The sequence below is a fragment of the Equus quagga genome, chromosome 4 (genome assembly GCF_021613505.1).
Source record: "Equus quagga isolate Etosha38 chromosome 4, UCLA_HA_Equagga_1.0, whole genome shotgun sequence".
NCBI lineage: Eukaryota > Metazoa > Chordata > Mammalia > Perissodactyla > Equidae > Equus > Equus quagga.
In genome coordinates, this window is record NC_060270.1 from 37,337,383 (window position 1) to 37,358,944 (window position 21,562).

Below are 21,562 nucleotides of genomic sequence, written 5' to 3' on the forward strand. Positions count from 1 at the left end.
CTAGGTGGGACCTACCCACTGCTTGGCAAGCCATGCTGTGGCAGGCGTCCCACATATAAAGTAGAGGAAGATGGGCACCAATGTTAGCTCAGGGCCAGTCTTCCTCAGCAAAAAGAGGAGGATTGTTGGCAGATGTTAGCTCAGGGCTAATCTTCCTCAAAAAAAAAAAAGACTAAGGGTGAAATACAATAAAACAGATGTACTGAAACGTTTTTGAAAGCAACCAACTCTTCTTTGGAATGCAGGCAATCTGAGAAGCAGAGCAGCTGAGGTGGAAGTAGAGTCGGGGGCCCTGGACTTCCCACAAGCCCTGAGCGGCTCCACTCTCCCCAGCCCCCATTTCTCCCTCTGCCCAGAGGCACCTTCACACGTCTATGAACAGGTTTGAAAACTACTTTTCTTAAGTCATTGCCATGAATTATTCAAATTCCTGGACAGACTCTGCTCTCGTGACTTGGCGCAAAGTGAACTGGTAGATGCTGGTAGTGCCATCACGCAACAGCTCTCAGTGGCTGCTCGTCATCTGATATAGCAAAGTCTGGACGTGGCACAGAAAAGATGGCAAAGGAGTGTCACTGCAGAATGCATGGAAGGTGTCACAAGTAGAAACTGGCAAAACGGAGGGCTGCACGTGAGGGCATTTTCTCTTCAAAAGACAGGTGTATCAGAACCACTCCCCTTTCTCCTCCGGCCAAACAGAACCCCTGGGTATCACCCTCCATCTCTTTCTGCTGGAGAAGCTGAGACTGTCAAACCCTCTGCAGAGTAGAAGACCTGACTGACCCAGGGTTAGAGATGAAATTTTAAGTCCTACCAGTAACTTTTGTTGTTTTGTGACACTAAAATATTCTACCCAGGAAAATGGGCTTCTCCTTGGGTTTTGTTTTTGTTGTTGTTTTAGGGTTTTTTGTATTTGGTTTTTAGAATAGAAAAGGGCTCTTTGAGGCTGTGCAGTTGCCTAAAGGGGAATGGAAGGGGTGCCCTCTTGAGGTCTCTGCAGGTCAGGGTTTCCAATGTCTGACATATATCCCTCACATGCTGTGCAGGGCTGGACTTCCATGGACCTCCTGGGGCTCCAGCAGAGCCTTGGGGACTGGCCAGCTTTGGTTGGAAAGCAGGCTGTGACGGAAGAGGTGTTTCCAGGACTTTTGTCTCAGGAGAACAATGCCCTGCGTGGACCCACTAGCCGTGCATTCACTTGCTCAGCTGATTCCCCTGCTGCTTGCTCTGAAGGCCTGCTGGGTGCCTGCAGGGCGGGATCCGGAAGGTAAGCCCCTGCCTCTACCGTTCCTCTAGTCTTGTGAGCATCAGTAGCAAACTAAGTTAAAGCTAAGAATCAAAATTTCCCTTCTCAACCCTTCTTCCCACCAAACTCTCTCATAAGGGAGGACAGTACTGGCAGCGCATCCAATTCTGGGCCAAATCCTCCATCACACCACGCCTGGCGCTGTACTTAGTTCTCTGCTTTTAGCCCCGTGCCGATCCTGCTGCGTTTTCTTCCCTATCTGACCCTCATGATCCCCCTACTGACAGCCAGGGCTCTGAGACAAGTCCAGTTACGCCCATTCTTATCATCCCTTCCTCCCCTCGGGCCTCCCCACGCCCCCTGGGCATTCAGCAGAATATCATGCCACACGTAACTAAAGTCCACTGCCACTCTCCTCCTCAGATTTCTCCCTGCCTTTCATTTCAAACCAGTTCTAGAAATCCTACCTCAGCTAGAGTGCCTTTCCATCTAGTATGTGCCAGGCACTGAGCTGCGTGATTCACATGTTCTGATCGAATGAGGTCGGTATCTGTTTCACAGAAAGGAAACAGGGACTCAGGGAGGTTCACTCACTCAGCTAGGTAACAGAACTGGAACCTGATGCTTCAATGAGCTAAGACAATAGCTGCTTAAGCACATAGGTATGCCTAACTCTAAGGAAGACGACGAGTTCCCCTTCCCACTGCCCCACTAGCTTGTAAAATTCCATCTTCATTGTCTCCCACATTGCTCATACAAAAGGTAGATCTGCAGGTACGTGGACTGATAGCTCTCTGCCCTGGCACTCTGATCTCTCTGGAGCCTGTGAGGACTGTGGGAACGCCCAGGTGCTGAAGGCAGGAACCGGAGAAAGGGGCGAGGGGTCTTATCTTATTCTGTACATCACTTGGTCCCAAGATAAGTTCAGCCAAGAACTGGACCAGGGCTGATTCCAAGCCACTCTGATCCAGATTTGCCCCCGAGCTGGTCCAGACCACAACTAGTGTCCAGAAAAGAATAACGAGAGGGTTTGCCTCACTTTAGACAAAGAAGGTCAAGGCTGGGGACACTTGTGTTTCTCTCTTCGGAGCACCTTCAAACATGGGGTCAGCAAAAATGCCAACTACAGGTAGGCCAGTGGAAATGAAACTCACGTCTAAATCCTGTTCAGGTTGCCTGAGTTCTTGAGGCTCTCCATCCTGTTTGCTGTCCAGCTCTCTTCCCACGCCCCAAGGATCAGAGGGAAGGCCCTGGAGCCAGAGCTCCTCTCTCCCCTCTCCTACTCTCAGACCCTTCTCCACTGGAGCCAACCCAGGTCCCTAGCCACAAAGAACAAGCTTTAGCCCAAAGACTGAAAAAACAAAATGTTTTAATAAATACAAAAATCTCCAGTAATGACTCTGCTCAGCTCAGGGGCAGCAGGAGTGAATTGGGGGGACCCTTGGTGCTGAGTGAGGATAAATTAAAAATCCCAACAAGCCAGTGACATTATGTACAGAAGGAAAGGGGTTGACTTCCAAGGCAGAGGCCGGAGGGTGACGGAGCAGGAACTGGAGTGGACACGGCCTTGGTCTGCCCTGGCTGCCCCTCCCGCTTGTGGAGATGTGGTTCCCAGAGGTAGTGGGGGAGGGAGAAGAGCAGAAAAGAGGAGCCAGAGGCACTGTGTTTCCCACAGGAGACTGTGGGGTCCTCGCGCCACTCCTTCCCCCAGCCCAGGCCCGGTCCTCTTGGTCATGCGCCCTTCTGCCTGCTCCCTAGGAGCCTTCCGCTTCTTTCTCCAGCTCTGGAACTGTCCTGGTCTCTGGGGCTGCTGGAGACGAAGGGAGTGAATTTTGGAGGAGGAGAGAGGGAACGGAGTGGCATCGGGGGCACAGCAGAGCATCTCTGTCCTGGTTCCAGAAAGGTCCGACTTTTCTAAGCAAGTCAGCACACACCAGCTGTGTGACCTTCGTCTAGTTACCTAATTGCTCTGAGCTTCAGAAAACTCCTTTATAAAGAAAAGTAACCAATACCAAGCCCAAAAGGGTGCTGGGAGGGTGGAATGGAATGGCGCTTGTGAAGCAGAGGGCGCTGTTCCTGGCACATGGCAGGTGCCCTCTTCCCTCCCCTGGCTTCTAGACCCCTCACTTACACTGCCGGGGTGCGCAGTGGGAGCAGCAGCGACTCTCCTTCCCTGGGCCACAGGCCAGTGGCAGTGAACAGTCATCCCGCTCACAGTGGGGCACCCCTGCCTGGTGCAGGACAGAGCAGATCCTGAGGGTCCCCAGAAGCACTGGGCCACAGCAGTCTTCAGCCTCTCTGGGGAGGCTCATCCCCAGGCGCCTGCCCTCCCTGGGAAGGTATCCCCTCTCCAGGCCAGGCTCCCACTCCCCACTTACCCCACATCTGCAGGTGATACAGCTCATCTCCCCAAAGGGAGGCACTGAGGGGTGCCAGCTCTGGCTCTCTGGGAACCACTGCCCTGCAAAACGGCAGCCCCGGGGTCCATCGGCCTGCATGGGGTCTCCCAGATGGGGGTGGGCCCCTGACCCCACTGTTGGCAGGGAGAAAGGGAGGGAAGGAAGACAAGGTCAGCAGATGTGAGCTCTGTGAGGGCCACCCAGGTTTTATTTGTCTTTGAATCTCCAGCACCTAGTAGTTTCTGTCACTTAGTAGGGGATGGACAGATGGATGGACGGACGGATGGATGGATGGATGGGGCAGGAACTGGAACCCATCACAGCCTACTAGTACATGCACATTCTTTCCACAGCATCTATAGCCCTGGCTCCAGGCTGGGCATGGAGCCGTGTTCACTAAATGCTGAATTAGCTGAGAAGTCCCCTCCATCCAGCCTCACCACGCATCCCCTCCCCCAGAGGCCTCAGCACCCATCCCCCTCACCTGGACACTGTTTGCAGCAGTCAGTGGGGTTGGCGCGGACAGGCTGGGCACAGGCCAGCCGGGGACACTGCACCTTCTCACAGTGCACCTCTCCAGTGCCCCCCTGTAGGGATCCGTTGAGTGAGGGGTGTCAGGAAGGAGGGGGTGCACCTCAGCCTCCTGCTTCTTCCCTCTCTTTGCCCAGACCTCAAATGTAATATATCCACGGCCTTTTACTCAGAGGCCCTGGACTGGTGCTTTATCTACCTGAGCCCAATCTCACTGTAGCCCTGCAAGGTAGGTGCTGTTGTATCTGCTTGCAGGAGAGGAGAGCGAGGCTCAGGGAGGTACAAGAAGTGCCCAGGGTTACGTGGAGCTAGTCAGCCGACAGAGCCAGAATCACACCCAGGTCAGCCTTTGCCCTCGTCCTACAGGGAACCAACTCTAAAAGCCCAAAGCTCTTTTCTCATATTATTTTGATCCTTGAGCCCTCCTCATCAAGGCTGGGCTTTCCTTTCCTGGCAGCCCCCTCCCCATCTCTGCAGATCCGGCTGGGCTATGGCACCAGAGAAGATTGGGCAGCCATACCTTGCAGGTGCAGATAGCACACTTAATTAAGCCAAATGGGGGCACGACGGGGTGCCACCGGGTACCCGCTGCCCGCCAGCTCCGGTCACCATCAAAATAGCAGCCTGGTGGGGGACAGTGCCCAGCTGCCGTTAGTAGTGAGTTCATTGGCTGGGCCCACAACCAAAGCTTGAGCCTCAGGCCAACCCCACACTAGTCTAACCCAGGGCCCACTCGGGGACCAATAACTCTAATGAAGCCTATCAGGTGTCACTTGGGAACCGTGCCCCTCAGCCCACCCACCCCCAGGTCCCCCACCCCACATATACTCTCATCCTCCTGTCCCCCTCCTGGTCCCACTCAACACCTCCTCTGGATCCCCTACCCCTGCACACACGCTTCCAGCTTACCCTCTCCAGGGTCCCTGCTCTTCGGCAGCCCCGGCAGGTCTCTGACATCTTGTTTCTCTGTGGAGCCAAAGAAATAGTGAAGGCAGAGGGTGACCCTCTTCCTTCCCTCCCTAGAGGCCTCATCCCCCACCAGTGGACCCTCCATTACCCTCTCCACCCCTGCAGGGCGCTCACCCGGGCACACAGGACAGCACTGGTCCAGCGCCTGCACTGGGCTCGGGCAGCTGGGCGGCGGGCACACCACGGGGTCACAAATCACCGTGCGTCTCTGCAGGGAGCGGGGGCGGGGTTGAGAGGGGTGCCAGAGCCCCTTGCCCCAGGCCCCGGCCCCAATGCGCTCTTCCGGGGTCTCCTACCTGGCAGGTGCAGAGCGAGCAGAGCGGGTCGTAGTTAGGCGCCCAGCGAGCCCCATGGGGGCGCTGCTGCCCCTCGAAGAAGCACATGTTGGGGTCTCGGGGCCGCCCAGGGCCGCCAGATTTGGCGGGCGCGGGGGCGTCCGGGTCCAGCACAGCCGGCAGCCCAGGCAGTGCGGGCGCCGCTGCATCCAGGGTCCCGGGCGCCCGCACTCCTTCGGTTCCTGCGGCCGCCAGGCGCAGGCCGCCCACCTCGCATTGGTTGGCGATGTGCACCTGGGAGGAGAGGACAGTTGAGGCAGCGCCTGGGCTCCCCCTCACATCTTCACCAGCACAGCCAGCCGGGGAGCCTGAGACGCCTCGGCACCTCTGTGCCCCAGGAGGATGGTACAAGCCAGAGCAGTCATCCAGTTGACAGGCAAAGGGAGGTCTACTGCCAGCCTCATTTTGTACTTTGGCTTCATCCTCCCAACCAGCCAAGAAATGTGATACTACCCCCCCACCCCAGAGCTCAGAGAGAGCAAGTGACTAGCACAGGGGCACACAATGCCAACCACTATGAACATCCCCACTGGCCCACACTGCCTGCCTACCTGCCCTCGCAGCTCCCCTTGGGGGCTACCCTTGGTGGTGATCAGCAGGGAGGCAGTCCCCTGTGCCAGATGCCGCAGCAACTCAGGCTCCAGGTCTTTTACCACGCCCTGGGCCTGTGAGTAGACAGGATAAGGGATGGGAATAAGGTACTTTACGGCTAAGCCTACTTTTCCCAATTCACAGATGAAGAAACTGAGACACAGGGAGGTTAAATAAGGTCTCTAGGGTAGCAAAGCCCATCAGCGATGGTGTGGAGCTCAGAAGCCAGGTTTCTCTGACTCCAAGTCCATGGCAACCTGCCCCACTTCAGAGGGCTTGTTCCATCGCCTCCTATCCCTGTCGAGGTCCAGGATATTACATCCTAACCAAGAGATCCCACCAGAGAAGGACGCAGGAAGGAGAATGGATACGGAGATTCATACCCAGGTCTGTCTGACCCCCGAGCCCAAGCCAGCTCCGTGCCACAGGCACATGAGGCACAGCCCCGCATGCTAAAAAGCAGACATTTTCTAAGCTGCCTCCCACCATCATGTCCTCACCTCCGGGCCATAGAATCCCTTCAGCAGCCGCCGGGGCCCTGGCATCCCAGGAGGCCCAAGGAGGTGGGCAGTGACGGTGCCCTGTTCTGAGCCACCAAGCCCAGCCAGCAGCACTTCATAGTGCAGGTGACAGTGGGTATCCAGGGAGAGCCAGGCATGCCCTGCTGCCTGGCTCTGCACAGGGGGCAACACCAGGGCTCCCGCCAGAGGCACAGGCAGTGCTGGATCCAGACAAAGGAGAGGTAACAGATGAGAAGGTGGCCTGGAGCAGCCACTGAATCCCAGCATTCCCCATCTCCCCCAACACGGACTCCATGAGGTGGCAGACACCGTCCATAGGCCCAGGGCTTGGGGAACAGCAAGTTTTAGACCCCCGCCCCATGGCAACAGGGAGCATCTGCAGGCAGGGCCACCCTGTACATCTCCACCTTTTCCAGATGCCAACCTGGAGCTCAGGCACAGAGAAAGACACACCAGGCTCGGGCCCTCTGGCACCATCCCTCACATGCTTGAGTCACAGTTTAGAAGACACCAAAGGGCAGGCAGACCTCTGGGGCACTCACTATCATGGCGGGCGCTGTGCCCGCTGTAGGGCAGGGCAGCCACATGCCCCCGCAGCTCTCCATCTGGGAAGTCCTTGGTGCCCACATTCAGGAACAGCTCATTCTGCAGCAGCATATGAGCCCCTCGGGCACCCAGCCCAGGGCAGACACCCACAGCCTGGGGGCAGGGAAGGGTGAGCCCTAGCTGCAGCCTGCTGGATCCCAGATGAACCCCTCCTCAGCCTCCACACAAGCCCAAGATTCTGAATCCTTCCCATGTCTTGAGCCCCTACTATACCCAGACACACTTCCACACACCAGTAACATTGGACACATGTTATAGTAACCTTGCAGGCCCAGGTTCAAGTCCCTTCTCTGCCACTTCCTACCTACGTAACAATCTTGAGGAGTTACTTAACTTCTCTGATCCTTCAGTTCATCGTCTATAAAACAGGTACTGTGAGAGCCAAAAGTAATATAAGTAAGGCAACCAGTGTGGTACATGGCACATAGAAAGGATCAATAAGTGGCAGCCATTGCTATCACATTTATTATATGATCTACTCTGCTGATCTCCATCTAACTCCACCCATTTGGTGTGAGCTGGCTAAGGACAGGGGTCACATCTGATTTTCTTTGTACTCCAGTCCCTAGCCCGAGGCTCATTCAAAATGTGTCCAGGGAATCAATGAATCAGTGAGAGAGCCTGTGAGTGAGTGAGTGATGCTGAACATCCCAGCTCCCAACCTGGCTTCCCAGAGCCCCTCAGCGCCAGCTCTGGGGCAGGGGCCCTATGGCCCAGCTCTGCCTGAAGCACTCACCGTGTGTTCCCCTGGCTGGAGTCCAGCCATATGGCACAGGACAGTGTGCTGGTCCCTCCGCTGAGGCTTGGTCTCCAGTGTCACAGCCACCACCTCACTGCCTGTACCTACCACTTGCACCTGGTGGACAGGGTTGGGGAGGGCAAACTGGAGTGGCAGAGAAGGCATGGGGCCTGAACCACCGCAGGCCAAGCCCCAGCCTGCCCTGCCCCTCTCCCACCTCCTGCAGCCCCTGACTCTTACCTGGTAAATCAGAGAGCCGTTTCCTAGTAGTGTAAGGCTGGCTGAGCCAGCTGCACCCGTCTGAACTGGAATCAGGGCATCGGCCCCACAAAGGACACTTTGCAGGACTGCAGGGGGCAAGGTAGGTGGAGGTGGGCTTGCCCACAGCCATTCATACCCTCAGCCCGCCCTAGTTACCCTCAGCACTTGTCTGTGCCTCTCAGTTGTGTGTGCCTAGGGTTCCAGGCCCCACCGTGCCTCACCATCACAGCTCTGCCTGGCAGCAATGTGTCCACTGATGCGCAGCCCTGGCCCACCTGCCCTCTCCAGGACCATCTGCAGCTCCCCCAGCACCAGCCAGTCCATCTCCTGGGCTGTCAGGTTAGGCAGCACCTCGGCAAAGCCTGGCTCCTGGGGACAGAACAGGGTATGGTGGGCGCAGCGAGAGGCCAGAGCAGGTGGCAGCAAGAGCCAGACCCTCACTCACCTGGGCTGAGGCATTGGCCTGGAGCTCTCGCAATAGCTGCCCCTGGTGCAGAATCTGGAGCCGCAAGGGAACCTGGGCTGGTCCTGCAACAGCTGCACATGTGGACAGCTCTGAGAGAGGGGGTTCTCCCTAGCCTCCTCACATGCTCTTCTCCCATTCCACTTACCCCCGCTCCTGGATTCCAGCAACCCACGGAAGAGCAGCAAAAAATGCAAGGAGTCCTCTGTGTCACTGAGAGTGAGTAGGGTGATGCCCCCTATGCCCTGCTGTGGGGGGCCTTCCAGGGTCAGGATGGCACTGAAGGTCTCTGGGGAGGGAGGACCATGAAAGCCTATCAGAAAGTCCCCTCCTCAGCCCACTCCATTCCTGGGGATAGAGAAGACTTAGAACCTCACATCCAGGGGCCATTAGCTCCCCTCACCTGCAGCCAGGGCCCGGTGCCGGATGAGAGGCCCCCAGACCTCCCCTGAAGGGTAAGTGGGTGTCACGAGTGCCACATGCAGCTGTTCTGCCCTAAGGAGCCTCAGAGACAACCGAGGCACTGCCCGCCACACCCCACAGACCTGGAGCAGAGAAACAAGAAGGCCCTACTGAGACAGTATGCAGGACAGGCCAGCTGAGAGGTCCAGCTCTGGGGAGGAAGGTACATGAAAAGAAGCCCCCAGGCCCTCCTAGGAAGCTTAAGAAGGGGCCCTGGAGCCACATGCTGGAGTCCAAATCCTGGCTCCACCACTTACTAGCTTTGTGACCTTGAGCAAATCACATTCTGCTACTGAGCCTCAGTTCCCTCATCTGTAAAATGGGCATCATAATGTCAGTGCCTTCCTCCCACTGGGCTGTTGTGAGGACCAAAGGAGGCAATGCAGAGCATGCCCCAGCACAGTGCCCAGACTGGATAAGTACTCATAAATGGCATCATCTCACCAGGCCATCTTGGGTGGAGGCTGCAGGGTGTTCAAACAGGACGCTCCCAGTGGAGTCCGAGAAGCGGATCCGGGTAGGGCGGTCCAGCCTGGGAATGAGGGGTCCCTTGAGGCAGGACTCTGAGCCTCGGCCAGAAGCAGCCCCTCCAGCCTCTCCCAATTCTCCCTCCTGGGGCCCCCAGGCGACCCTTTCTTCCTCCTTCCCCTTCCTCACCGCCGGTAGGAGATGGAGAAACGCAGGCTGGAGCGCAGCAGCGACACTCGGGCCCGTGCCACAGCCTGCGACCTCGGCCCTGTCAGCAGCGCCACGAAGTCTGCAAGGGAAGATGTCCCTAGTACCATCACTGGCTGCGCTAGCCCGGCCCCAACCACGACCTCAAAACCCCCACCCCCAACCCGGGCCCCGCCTACCGGTGTGGCCGTCTCCACGCGCCCGATCCTCAGCGCCCGGCTCCCCACGGTCGCTGTAGCTGCGATGCTCGGGGTCCCGCGGATACTCGAAGGCCAGGCCGGTCGGCTGCCTCTCGGGACCGCTGCGCTCTGCACCGGGGGCGGGGAACACGGGCTTCAGCTGGGCACTGGGAAGGCCAGTTGGCCGCTCCATCCGCCCCATCTGTGTGGCTCAGGACCAAGTATTGGCCCTGCCCGCCTCCCCTCACGGCGGAGCGGGCCTTACCCTGGGGGCAGGTCTGGCAGCAGTGTCCGGGCAGCTGCCGTGGCTGCCCGCAGGCCAGGGCTGGGCACTCGGGTTTGATGTTCTTGCAGCTGACCCTGGCCGGGCCCCTTGTGCGGCGACCCCACTGAGGCTGCTCGCAGAGAAGACGGGAAAACTCAGTGAGTGCAAGAGGCTAATCGGTGAGACCCAAAGGCCAGGCGAGGAACGTCACGGGACCAGAGCAGAGTGGTCCCACGGAGTCAGACCCTCTGCTACTTAGAAGCTGCGTGACTCTACACAAGTTACTTAGCCTCTCTGGGCCTTAGGGTCCCTATCTGAAAAATGGGGATAATAACTATCCATCTAGCAGGGTTGTAATAGGAGTTAAGTCAGAGACGAAATGGAGTTGGCACAGAGCCTGACACATAGTGAGCGATCAATAACAGTCAACACCTGAGACTTGAAGGAGGCGCTTCCTCCCCTCTTCCTCTGGCAGAAAAATATCCCGAATATCTGCAGACTCTCTTCTTTCTCCTCAAGAGCTCGCAGTCCACTCCGACGTCCCAGAACCCCAGCGCTGCCCCACCCGCAAGGGCCCGGGCCACGGCCGCAGGGTCCACTCACCGCCTCGCAGGCGCACAGCACGCAGCGCATCACCCCGAAGGGCTCCCCGAGGTCCGGGTGCCACGTCTCGTCCAAGGCATAAACCTTCCCGCCGAAGGAGCAGCCTGCGGGGACGGGCTTGGCTGGCGGCCGCTGTCCCTCTCCTCCTGCCGTGTGCCCGCCCCGGGCGCCGCTGGCCGGGCCCTAGGTCCCCGAGCACTGCGCGCCCCGCGGCCCCCGCCCACCCCTCCAGGCCGCCCGCCGCGCCGAGCCACCTGCGCCCGGCGCCCCCTCCGGGCGGGCGCTGACTTGCCCCGCGTCGGACTCCCCGCCCGCGCCTCCCCCGGGGCGCCCACCTACCTGCCGCTCCCCGAATGGGCAGTGGCTCCTTCTCGGGCCGGATGGGCAGCGCGGGGGGCTCGGGGCCGGCGCCGCGGGCCGGCCGGGAGCCGAGCAGCAGCAGCCCGAGGAGAAGCAGCGGGGCCGGCGGGGCCGGGAGGCTCGGCATGACGCGAACGGGACAGCTGGGGAGGCGGGAGGGAGGAGGGAGCGGGCGAGGGAGGAGGGAGGTGGGAGGAGGGCCGGGCCGGGGGCGGTGCGGCAGGAGGGGGCCGGGGCCAGGGCCGGGGCAGTGCGGCGAGGGGCTCGTCGGGCGGCTGCGGAGTCGGCGCCGGCCGGGCCGGGCCGGGCGGGAGGAGCGGCCGGGAGGAGCGCGGGCGGGCGCTGACCCGGGCCGTACGCGGCTCTAGTGCCCCAGGCGCCGGCTCTGGCCCGTTTTATGCCCGCGCCCGGCGCCCCGGTCGGGGGCCTCCTCCTCAGCAAACGGGGCGGCGGCGGCGGCTCGGCGAGGGGCCGGGCTGAGCCCGGGGGGTCCGGCCCAGCAGCGGTGGCCCGGATCGCGAGTGGGGGAGGGGAGGGAGGGGCTGGGACCGGGCAGGGGAGGAGGGAGGGGCTGGAGGGGAAGGGGGAGCGAAGGGGGTAGGGGGAGGGGAGGGACCAGGGGGCGCGAAGAAGGGAGGAGAGGCGGGTCTGGAGCCCCCCCGCTGCCGGCGGCCACAGGGCGGCTGGACCAGGAGGTGTGTGTCCGGCCCAGGACGGGAGCCCCAAGCCAGGGAGGGGCAGAGGCTGGGCCTGAGGCCTGGGCCGGCCACTGGGTTAGGACTCGGTTCTCGCCGGAAGGATGAAGAGTTGTCTTTAGGGATGACAGCGTGCAGGAAAGGCCCATCAACTGATCTCCTCGCGACTCAGGCCCACAGCACCGCTCAGACCCCACACCACCCACTCTCACTGCCTAGCCTGTGTCCCTACTCTTCTCTGAGGTCTCTCCTAATTTTCCCGTTCCACAGGACAGGGACTTAGAAACAGTGTTCCCTTTCTGTCTGGTGACAGTGTTTCCCTCCCTACTGTAACCTGTCCTCAGGTCCATCCAACCATCATGGTCCCCAGCCTGACATGCTTTCTCACCCTCTTCCTTCACCCAGGGCACCCTCTGCCTCTCCACCCCACCCCCAACCTCCTTTGTCTTGGTTTCCTGGTCACCCCCACACACCAGCATCCTCCCAACCATCCCAGCACCCTCCTTCCTAATCTTGGGAGGCATCTCATCTGGCTGAACTGGAGAATTCCGGGATCTAGGCCATACTTCTTAGCAGACAGCCCCATCCTTGGGAGGAGGAGCAGGAGAGAGCCTGAGGAAGAACGAGGGGGGGTGTGTGTGATGGGAACAAGGTCAGGCCAGGAGGCCTCTGAGGACAGAGACTGTGGGGAGACCGGGACTGAGGGAAAGCAAAGGAACTAGAGCAGGGGCCAAAGGAAGAGGGGGGATAGGGGGAGGTATTTGCGGGGGAGGTTCAGCAGCTGTCTTTCCTAAGACAGGGCCACATGGGCCTGGTTATTCCTCTTGTCACATGTGGAGTGGTAGGAGATGGAAGAGGCAGAAAGACAGGGCAAGCAAAGGAGGGCATGGGCACAGAGAAAAATGGGCTTAGCTGTTCCAGCAACAGGGTGCCAGCGGAGGAGCATGGCTTAACCCAGCACACACACCCCTCACCTTGAAGTCCTCTCAAACTGTCCAGATCCTTTCCCCACAACACTGACACCTGACAGGGTCCTTCTCGAATACAAGCAATATCCATATTCCCACTTGGAAGGGGGGAACAAGACACGACCAGGAAAGAAAAGCAGCAAAGCAAGAGCCTTACTGGATTTCAGCAGCAGGTGTGGTATCCAGGGAAAATAAATTTGGACAGCCAGGAACTGAAAAACCCACCAATCTAAAACCAGACCTCTGTGCCTCTTCCCCAGTGACAAAAATGTCCTGCCAGGTTCCTCCTGGAAAAAACCTCAGTTCCCCTCCTATCTCCTTCCCAGCCAAGTCCCAGGTTTCCCGTCTTCTAGGAAAAGACGGAGCCCTCTATTCAGATCTTCCCTGTGGTGTGTGTGGGTGGAGGAGCTGGGCTCCGATAGTGGACCATGGTCCAGGGCAGGGGCTCCAGGTCCAGCGCGGGTGGGAGGAGAAGGCGTCACTTCCGGGGGCCCTCGCCAGTGTCTGGTGGCTCCCTGCTCTCTGATTGGGCAGAAGTGGCCAGGGCAGGCGTGTGACCCCACTGCCGTGGAGGGGCTATGCCCCACAGCCACTTGTCTTCCTCCCCATCTGCTCCCCAGCGTGCTGCCTGCTCTGCACCTGGGTCCTGGAGCCCTTCTCCACCCGGTGAGTGGCAAGCAGGGTTTGGAGTTAAGTGAGGGTAGGAAGGACTGGAAAGAGGAATTGGACTCTCAGCTGGGGGAGGGGTAGGCAAACTGGAACCTACAGGCACTGACCTTTGTCGAGAAGAGTATAGCCTTCCCAGAATGGGAGGAGCAGACAGAGCAGGGCAGGGGGTGGGGTGCTGGGTTCTGAGGGACTGATCACAGACTTGGTGGAATACCGCACAGTCCTGGCCAGCCCCAAGGAAAGGGGACATGGGCCCAGGGAGAAATTAAGAAAGGAGGTGCATTTAGGGCTTAGAGAACACAGCACCAAGGTGGACACAGCCCCAATCCCCATTCTAACCCAGCCACTCCTAGTTAGCTTAAGGTTCTGAATCCTGGGGCTGGGGAAGCTGGGTCAGGCAAGCGAGGGCCCAAGGAGAGGGTAATGGGAGGAGGGCTCATGCATGTTGACAGACCTACAGGAAATCCCAATATTGAATCAGGTGCAGGGCTCTTTGCACAACTTGTGAAAAAAGGAGGAAGCCATGTGGGGGGTCCTGTGAAGGAACCGGAAGGGGTCTGCAGAGGGGGCAGGGAGGAAGGTGCAGGCTATGAGACAGATATGGTAGGTGTTTAAGGTGAGGGAAGCCATGTAAGGCGGGTGCCTCACTCAGCAGGTACCCATTCCTGGGCAATTTGCCTCCGGAAGGAAGTCCCAAGACTGTTAGCCCATCTCTTCACTTTAGGAAACCCAGTATTTCAGAACTTGGAGTGCAAAGAAAAACTCAAGAGGCCTTATGTAGGGGGGCGAATAGGGAAAGAATGAGAGGTTACCTTCTCCCACACCGCCTTCTCTTAATCTTTTCATCACCAACCTCTAGTGGTCCAGTTTTATTTTTGCCCAATTCCCCTCCTCAACCCGACTCCCCAAGCTACCCTTGAGCACACTGCACATAGGTGCCAGCTCCTCATCCTGGCCCTACCGCCTTTTCCCCTCTCTTCTTCAGGCTTGTGCCATAATACTCCCGTTCTCTATCCCCATCCCAGATTTTCTCCAACCAAATAACCAAGGTTGCTCAGAATTTGAGGCTAATTAAGATGTGTATGTGTACATCCATATCCTGTCCTGCTGCTCTCGGAAGGGGGCAGGGGCACCAAACCCATGCCAGATTCACTGAGGAACCCCGACAAAGAGGAGACACCATGTTCTACACTCACAAGAAAATGCGGGAGCAGTCAGAGCTTGAGCAGTTCTAGGCTAGTCAGCATCTCAAGCCCTCCCAGCCTCTGTTCCCCCAGCCAGGTAGGCTTTTCCTTGAAACCCGATTAAATGTTCATTATTCCTGTCACTTGCAGGACAGAGTCCAGACCCTCTTCCTTGGCCCACCTGTGCCCCACCCCACTCTGCCCAGAAGTACAAGAGCCCAAGCCGCCTCCATGGCCCCAGGAAGGATTCAGGGGAGAGGCCCCACACAGGGAGCCACTTCAACCAGACAGCCGGGCCAGAATGGAGCTGACTGGTAAGAACATACCTGAGGGCCTAGGGCCAAATCGGAGCACAGTAGAGGGGGAAAGAGAAAGGAGGTGGGCTGCAGTGGGAGGGCTGGGGGAGCCCAACCTCCCAGGAATAAGGATTCTGAGCAGCAGATTCCCTAGATTTTAGGTCTGGGTCCCAAATGGGAGTTCCTGGACCACCACCCGACAATGATTTCTTCCTTATCCACCCCTTTCAACCTCACCTCTCCTCATCTAAGAACTGCTCCTCGTGGTCATGCTTCTCCTAAAGGCACAACTAACTTTGTCCAGCCCGGTTCCTCCTGCCTGTGACCTCCGACTCCTAAATAAACTGCTTCGTGACTCCCATGTCCTTCACAGCAGACTGGTGAGAATCCCCAGGCACTCTCCCCTCTATCCATTCGACTGGTAAGATACCCTCACTCCTAATACGTCCTCTCACTTCCCCATCCAATCACTGTTCTTCCAGTATTGTCTTTTCAGTAAGATGACCACCTCCCGATCACTACTCTTTGACAGGGATTATGATTTGTAATCAAGCCCTTCTAAAAGCTCTAGTCTGGATATGTTACCTGTGGAAGCCTATCCTGGTGATTGGGCCACCACAGTCCCCTCTGTTTCAGCCCCTACTCCCCCACCCCCAACCTTTTTCAACAGAGCCAGTGCCCGGACGTTAACCCCTTGTCCACACCTGTCCTGCTGCCTGCTGTGGACTTTAGCTTGGGAGAATGGAGAACCCAGACGGTAAGACAGCCATCCTTCCCTTGGTTTCCCTAAGTCCTGTCTTCATCAGTTTCCTACTGCTTCCCATGGATTCTTCAAAATTCCTGAGCTCCCTAAAAATATCTCACCTTCAGCTTGGCCACCCTAACCCAATCTACATTCTACCATGATATCCTCTGGACAAGATGATGGCTTGCGGTCCCAGTATGTTAAATAGATTCGAAGCCGAACACCAAGAAAAGCTGGACGGAAGTCTCTTGTGGCCATGCCTTTGACCCATTCCCTTTCAACCTTCTTAAGGTGGCATGAAGAAGTAAGACTGATCTGTCATCCTCAGATGATGCAAAACTGGGAAGCACAGCTAAAATAACAAAAGAGAGAATCAAGATTCAAATTGCTGAAAGGCTAGGTCGAAAACAAGGTGAAATTTAACAGAGAGATAGAAAATTCTACATGTTGTAATTGAGTCAAGTCCTATTCCAGCTTTCAGGCCACAATGCCCCTGCTTCCCTCATATAAACTTCTAACCCTAGAACTTACTAGGAAAAAGACCTGGAAGGGCAGAGTTGACCCCAAACTTAGCACGTAACATTGAAGCAGCTATTTAAAAAGCTAGTGATTCTAAGCGGCTTTAGATGTTTCCATCTTGTGGAAATATTCCTATAAAACTCTATTCGGAGTAGACTGCACTTAAAAATACTGGTCTGAGTACTAGACATCCTCCTCTAGACACATGCTAATTTATTCAGAGGGACCATATTAAACTAGCACGTGCCGAGGAGGAGGAAGCAACCAGAGCAGAGAGGGGTTAGAAAACATGTTACGTGAGGAATGGTTTAAAAAAAAAAGCCTGTCTGATTAGCTTGGAGAAAAGTGGTAGTCTGTGGTATAGCACAGAGCGCTTTAGTCTGAGACTCAGGAAACCCACTGGGAGGGAGCGCTCCTTAGAAAGTCGGCTCTTCTACCCTCGAGAGCCCTAGAATTCCCTTCCTCCCTGCTGGTCTTCTAGGACTGGGCCAGGGACAAAGGGCAGTTCCTAGGGAGCCTTGTAGTTCCAGCTCAGCCACTTATCAGTAAGCCCCTTTCCTTCATCTTTATGATGCTCTCATCTAAGTTTTTAAAAAATCATATGATTCTAAGATTTTTCAGCAGAAAGAGTAATTTGCAGCACTAGAACCAAGAGATAAAAGCTATGCTACAGCAGATTTCAGCATACTGTAAAAAAATAAAAAGAACTTTTCTGACTGCAGTTAAGTGTAAGACCAGGCTGGGTTACTGGACACTGGAGTTATTGAGGCAGAGGCCGATGACCAATTGTCGGGAGGCTGTGAAGGAATTCCTGTGCTGGGTGGGACCTTGGTCCTGTCCGATTCTCAGCTCCTATGATTCATTCTGCTGGCTACTCCTGCAGGCTCCCCACCCGCTATTACTATGCCCTTTGAAGCAGCCCGCTTCTCCCTTCCATCTCTTTCCCAGGAGCAGACCAAGGCACAGGACGTTCTGGGAGCAACGACCCTTCTGCTGGAGGGAGTGTTGGCAGCACGGGGACAACTGGGACCCACTTGCCTCTCATCCTTACTGGGACAGCTTTCTGGACAGGTCCGCCTCCTCCTTGGGGCCCTGCAGGGCCTCCTTGGAACCCAGGTAAGTCCCCAGTTAAGGGAACTATAGAAACTGTCCTTCTTTTCTGACTCAGTCCCCTTAGAAGACCTGAGGGAAGAAAGGGGAATTCTAGAAATCTTGAGGGTAGAAGAGTGGACCTAAGGAGTGCTCCCTCCCTCTTCGCCATGAAACCTGGTGTTGGTCCCCTATCTTTCCCATAGACAAGGGAGGCACGAGAGCTGGCCCAGGTCTCTGGCCTCAGGCCCATCCTCTGCCCTCAGCTTCCTCCACAGGGCAGGACGACAGCTCACAAGGATCCCAATGCCATCTTTCTGAGCTTCCAACAACTGCTTCGAGGAAAGGTGCGCTTCCTGCTGCTTGTGGTAGGGCCCACCCTCTGTGCCAAGCGGGCCCTACCCACCACAGCTGTCCCAAGCAGTACCTCTCTATTCGTCACACTGAACAAGCTCCCAAACAGGACTTCTGGATTATTGGAGACAAACTCCGGGGTCTCGGCCAGAACTACTGGCTCTGGACTTCTGAAGAGGCTGCAGGGCTTCAGAGCCAAGATTCCTGGTCTGCTGAACCAAACCTCCAGGTCCCTAGACCAAATCCCCGGACACCTGAACAGGTCCTTGAATGGAACTCATGGACTCTTTCCTGGACCCTCACCCAGGGCCCTAGGAGGCCCAGACATTCCTCCAGGAACTTCGGACCCGGGCTCCCTGCCACCCTACCTCCGGCCTGGAGACTCTCCTTCCCCAACCCATCCTCTGAATGGACAATACACACTCTTCTCTTCGTCACCCATCTTGCCCACCCCAACAGTCCAGCGCCAACCCCCACTTCCTGACCCCTCTGCTATCATGCCCAGCTCCCCCAGTCCTCACCTAATTGCAGCCCACCCTCACTTCCAGAATCTGTCTCAGGAAGAGTAAGGTACTCAGGCACTGCCAACCTTCGGCATCGTCTTCCATGTAATATCCCCTACCCGGAGGAGGGGCCCCAGACTTCCTGCTTTCACCTGACACCCAAAGCCCTGGGGAAGGGGGATACACGGGACAGACAAAGGGATCGTTTTTCACTGTATATTATAAAACTTGAGAAGCTATTTTTTTAAGCTATCAGTAATATTCACCAGAGCAGCTAGTTATCTTTGGTCTGTTTTCTGCACAAATTTACAACTTACTAATTCTCTATATGCTTTTTTTCATATACTAATTCTGTAAAGGCCTGGACTGGCCTCTGAACAGAGGTAGAGACCAACCTTATGTCAAACAAAAAAGAGTTTAGTTTTCTACTCAGAACGAAGGTTGGTCTCTTTTCCTCCTTTACTTGTGGGACTCTGATCTCCTTTTCTTAGATCCTTACCCTTCAGAAATGAATGAGAAGTTGTCTCAGAAAGGCTGTCCCTACACAATAGACAAAACTGAGCCTATATAAAGAAAGAATAAACGAGGGCACCCAAAAGCTAACTGAAAAGCAAGGGAAAGATGTTCCTCTTGGGGGGCAATAGACCGCCCCCTCCCTAGAAAAGAAAAGAAAGCTAACAGGAAGCCTTGGAGAGACACACACCCCAGGTAAGGCTGTGCAGACGGTTCAGTCAAGACAAGACCTGGATGTGACAGCTGAGCAAACAGCCAGAGCTTCAGCAGCGCAGCAGGACGCTCCTGCAGGCCTGGGCTCCTGCCTCCCTCCTGTGGAGGTCAGGGGGAAGTGCAGGAAGTGGCATGAGTCAGTCTCCTAGGGCTCACACAGCAGGAGGGACAAGCACAAGTCAAGTACAAGTTGAAGACTCATTTCCCAATTCCCAGAAGTGCACAGTGTCTAAAAAGTGGCCCCATGGGACTGCCATAAACTCTGCTGGGGATCTCTAGAAAAGAAGCTAGGCTTCTGGGGCTTTGCAAATAAATGCTGCCTTGCTGCTTACGAAGAGGTTTATGTTGCCCAAAACAAAAACTTCACTGCAAAGGTCAACCTACCTCCAGAGGCTCCTGTAGGAAAACGAATGGAAGCTTTTTCCTCTCCCTACCAGCTCCCCAAAGGAGAGGAAAGGCTACCATGTGGATAGAGGAGCCAGGAACCCAGAGATCCAAACTCTGCCACAAACACTCCAGGATCACTAAAGGCATTGCAAAACAATAGAATGAAAGCCAGCGTGCCAGGAACCTTATGTACATCACCTTTTCTAACACTCACACAACTCTACAAGGTAGGTATTATCATGTCTACTGTACAGATGAGGAAACTGAGGCTCAGAGAAGCCAGGCAAGTTCCCAAGGGTTTCACAGCCTGTGAGCAGGAAAAGAACACCCTAGGCTGACTTAGTCTGGGGCACATACTCTCCCCAGTGTGGTTCACTGTCCAATGTATCATTCAGTGATTCTATTTACTGGGAAAGATTTCCAAGTCCTTAGGGAGTAAATGCATCAACAGTTAAAGAGTTCTGAGTAGAAAACCAAAGCTCTTGGTAGGGGTGGCCAATTTAGACGTCTCCAGGTATCCCTGTCTCCCACCATGGACCAAACAGTTGCCGTGGAGAAGGAATCAACAAATGCACAAAGCTCACAAGTGTTGTCCGAATCTCAGATGGTGTCAGTTTCTGCATGGGAGAGAACCAGTTTATCCACACTACAAATTCCAGCATGCAGTCAAGGGAATGGTAAGTGGAAATTTTAATTCACTGAAATACTAAAGTAGGTTAAATCTAATGATCAGATGAAACACTTTATGGAACATGAAAGCCAGCCCCCAGGACAAGATATGCCAAAGGGACCAGAGAAAAAGAATGAAGGTTCTCAGCACAGTCAGACAAGAGACAAACATGGCAAAACTGCAAGAAGTACGTAGCCAGAAAGTTCTAGGCATCCAGTATTGGCAGGTGACTTACTCCAGGGAAAATGCAAATAACTCATGGGGTTCTCCAGTATGAACTAATCTGCCTCTACTGAGGGTCTCACTCATTCCCAAATCATTCTGTCTGGCTCATTCTGTCCCTTCTTCCCTTTACTCAAAAAACAAAAAAACCATGACAACCAGAACACTCTTATCTCTATTCAACTGTATGCCATTTTTCTTTCTTCTGCCATCCCGGGGCAGCCAGGACAGTCTGCTATGCTACCTCACAAAACTATTCTTGGTAATTAGGTTCTCCCACTCTAACCCTAAATCAATCTGTCTCCAACTTGCGCTCTGCCCACCCACGCCCCCACAAAAAAAAATCTGACTCCTCGTAAAGGCTCTAGGATTCCAAAAATTTCATCCCAACCCCCACTGCATCTCTTATTCCCTCCCAGCCCACATAGTAAAGCAAAAGAAACACCTTTCCCTCCCCCTGCAGAGGCCATTCATTTTCAACCCATTTCCCTAAATACTATTTCTAACACCTCATGTAAAGACCTGAAAACGACGGGGAAGGAAATACCCCAGGCATCCCAGCAGGGGCACCACCTCCCCTGGCAAAACCCGGGAGATCAAAAGGGACAACTGCTTAATACACACAGTCTTTCTGGATTGTTACACTGAATTTCCCGGGGGAAATCAGAGTCCCGTATACCTCCTCAGAGACCCCAAATGCCAGGCTGAAGACGCAGCTCCTATGCTGGAGTCCTTGTTAAGTATCACGATTTCAACTTTGTTCTTCCCCCATTTTTAAGTTAGTTACTACAGTCAGTCTGCTGTATTGTCCCGGGCACTGGCACTGGACTGCCAGCCTCATTGGTATTGCTGCCCTGTCCACTTCACTGGTCTGTACAGCAGCTCCCTGCTCAGTGTCACTGGTGAGAACCACCACCATTTACCCTCCCTCCAGGTCACCAGTGGAATGTAGAGCAGAGAGCTAGCTCCTCCACCTGCTTCCATAAACACCAAATCCACTCTTCCTGTCCTCTTCATAGTCGTGTCCCACGCCTGTGTCTAAAAGCCTCCACCTAAAGCTTCCAGAAAAACGATGAATATTTCCAGCCTATGCAAGTGACTCATTCAAGTCGATGTGATCTGACTTCCTAAGAGACTGAAAGTGTTGGAAGCACACAAGCAGGGCTCCTCGCCAATTCAAAATTCTATGCCAAATGGGTGGTATCCTCCAGGCCTGGGGTGCCCTCAGGAGCCAAAAGCACAACACTCTCTCCCGCAGACAAAAAATCACATTAGAGGGTAAATCTTGGGGATGGTCAGCCAGGAGACTAAGAGAGCCCTGAACCCAGAT

General features: G+C 55.6%; 2 protein-coding genes across 8 annotated transcripts; one reads left to right on the forward strand and one right to left on the reverse strand.

Moving 5' to 3' along the window:
* Positions 1 to 2,598: 2,598 nt before the first annotated feature.
* On the reverse strand, positions 2,599 to 11,727 carry CHRD (chordin). Of its 5 annotated transcripts, none has more exons than XM_046658515.1 (23): positions 11,185 to 11,720; positions 10,846 to 10,949; positions 10,243 to 10,372; positions 9,978 to 10,106; positions 9,781 to 9,880; positions 9,568 to 9,655; positions 9,065 to 9,206; positions 8,810 to 8,950; positions 8,644 to 8,726; positions 8,420 to 8,567; positions 8,178 to 8,284; positions 7,935 to 8,054; positions 7,135 to 7,291; positions 6,572 to 6,792; positions 6,032 to 6,145; positions 5,442 to 5,714; positions 5,260 to 5,353; positions 5,086 to 5,142; positions 4,697 to 4,800; positions 4,130 to 4,232; positions 3,625 to 3,779; positions 3,378 to 3,477; positions 2,599 to 3,056 (listed from the first exon to the last, which is right to left on the reverse strand). In XM_046658515.1, exons 1-23 carry the CDS (start codon positions 11,330 to 11,332, stop codon positions 3,001 to 3,003), a joined length of 2,874 nt encoding a protein of 957 aa, XP_046514471.1. In that variant the 5' UTR covers positions 11,333 to 11,720; the 3' UTR covers positions 2,599 to 3,000. The 5 variants fall into 5 exon arrangements, 3 of the variants coding, with proteins under 3 accessions (XP_046514471.1, XP_046514469.1, XP_046514470.1); XM_046658513.1 differs by having other exon boundaries at positions 8,644 to 8,735; XM_046658514.1 differs by having other exon boundaries at positions 2,599 to 3,053; positions 8,644 to 8,735; positions 11,185 to 11,719.
* Positions 11,728 to 12,513: 786 nt separating this feature from the next.
* Positions 12,514 to 21,537, forward strand: THPO (thrombopoietin). Of its 3 annotated transcripts, none has more exons than XM_046658526.1 (6): positions 12,514 to 13,534; positions 14,872 to 15,035; positions 15,270 to 15,397; positions 15,688 to 15,774; positions 17,230 to 17,397; positions 17,577 to 21,537. In XM_046658526.1, exons 2-6 carry the CDS (start codon positions 15,023 to 15,025, stop codon positions 18,291 to 18,293), a joined length of 1,113 nt encoding a protein of 370 aa, XP_046514482.1. In that variant the 5' UTR covers positions 12,514 to 13,534; positions 14,872 to 15,022; the 3' UTR covers positions 18,294 to 21,537. The 3 variants fall into 3 exon arrangements, with proteins under 3 accessions (XP_046514482.1, XP_046514484.1, XP_046514485.1); XM_046658528.1 differs by having other exon boundaries at positions 17,637 to 21,537; XM_046658529.1 differs by having other exon boundaries at positions 17,649 to 21,537.
* The last annotated feature ends 25 nt before the right edge of the window (positions 21,538 to 21,562 follow it).

Coding starts and splice junctions, on each gene's coding strand:
- THPO (XM_046658526.1), top strand. Junction 15,398..15,687: donor ATGTCCTTCACAGCAGACTG/GTGAGAATCCCC, acceptor CTTTTTCAACAG/AGCCAGTGCCCGGACGTTAA. Junction 17,398..17,576: donor AGGGCCTCCTTGGAACCCAG/GTAAGTCCCCAG, acceptor TCTTTCCCATAG/ACAAGGGAGGCACGAGAGCT.
- CHRD (XM_046658513.1), bottom strand. CDS start 11,332: ATGCCGAGCCTCCCGGCCCCGCCGGCCCCGCTGCTTCTCCTCGGGCTG. Junction 8,285..8,419: donor TGCCAGGCAGAGCTGTGATG/GTGAGGCACGGT, acceptor TGCCCCCTGCAG/TCCTGCAAAGTGTCCTTTGT. Junction 7,292..7,934: donor TCCAGCCAGGGGAACACACG/GTGAGTGCTTCA, acceptor CCCTGCCCCCAG/GCTGTGGGTGTCTGCCCTGG.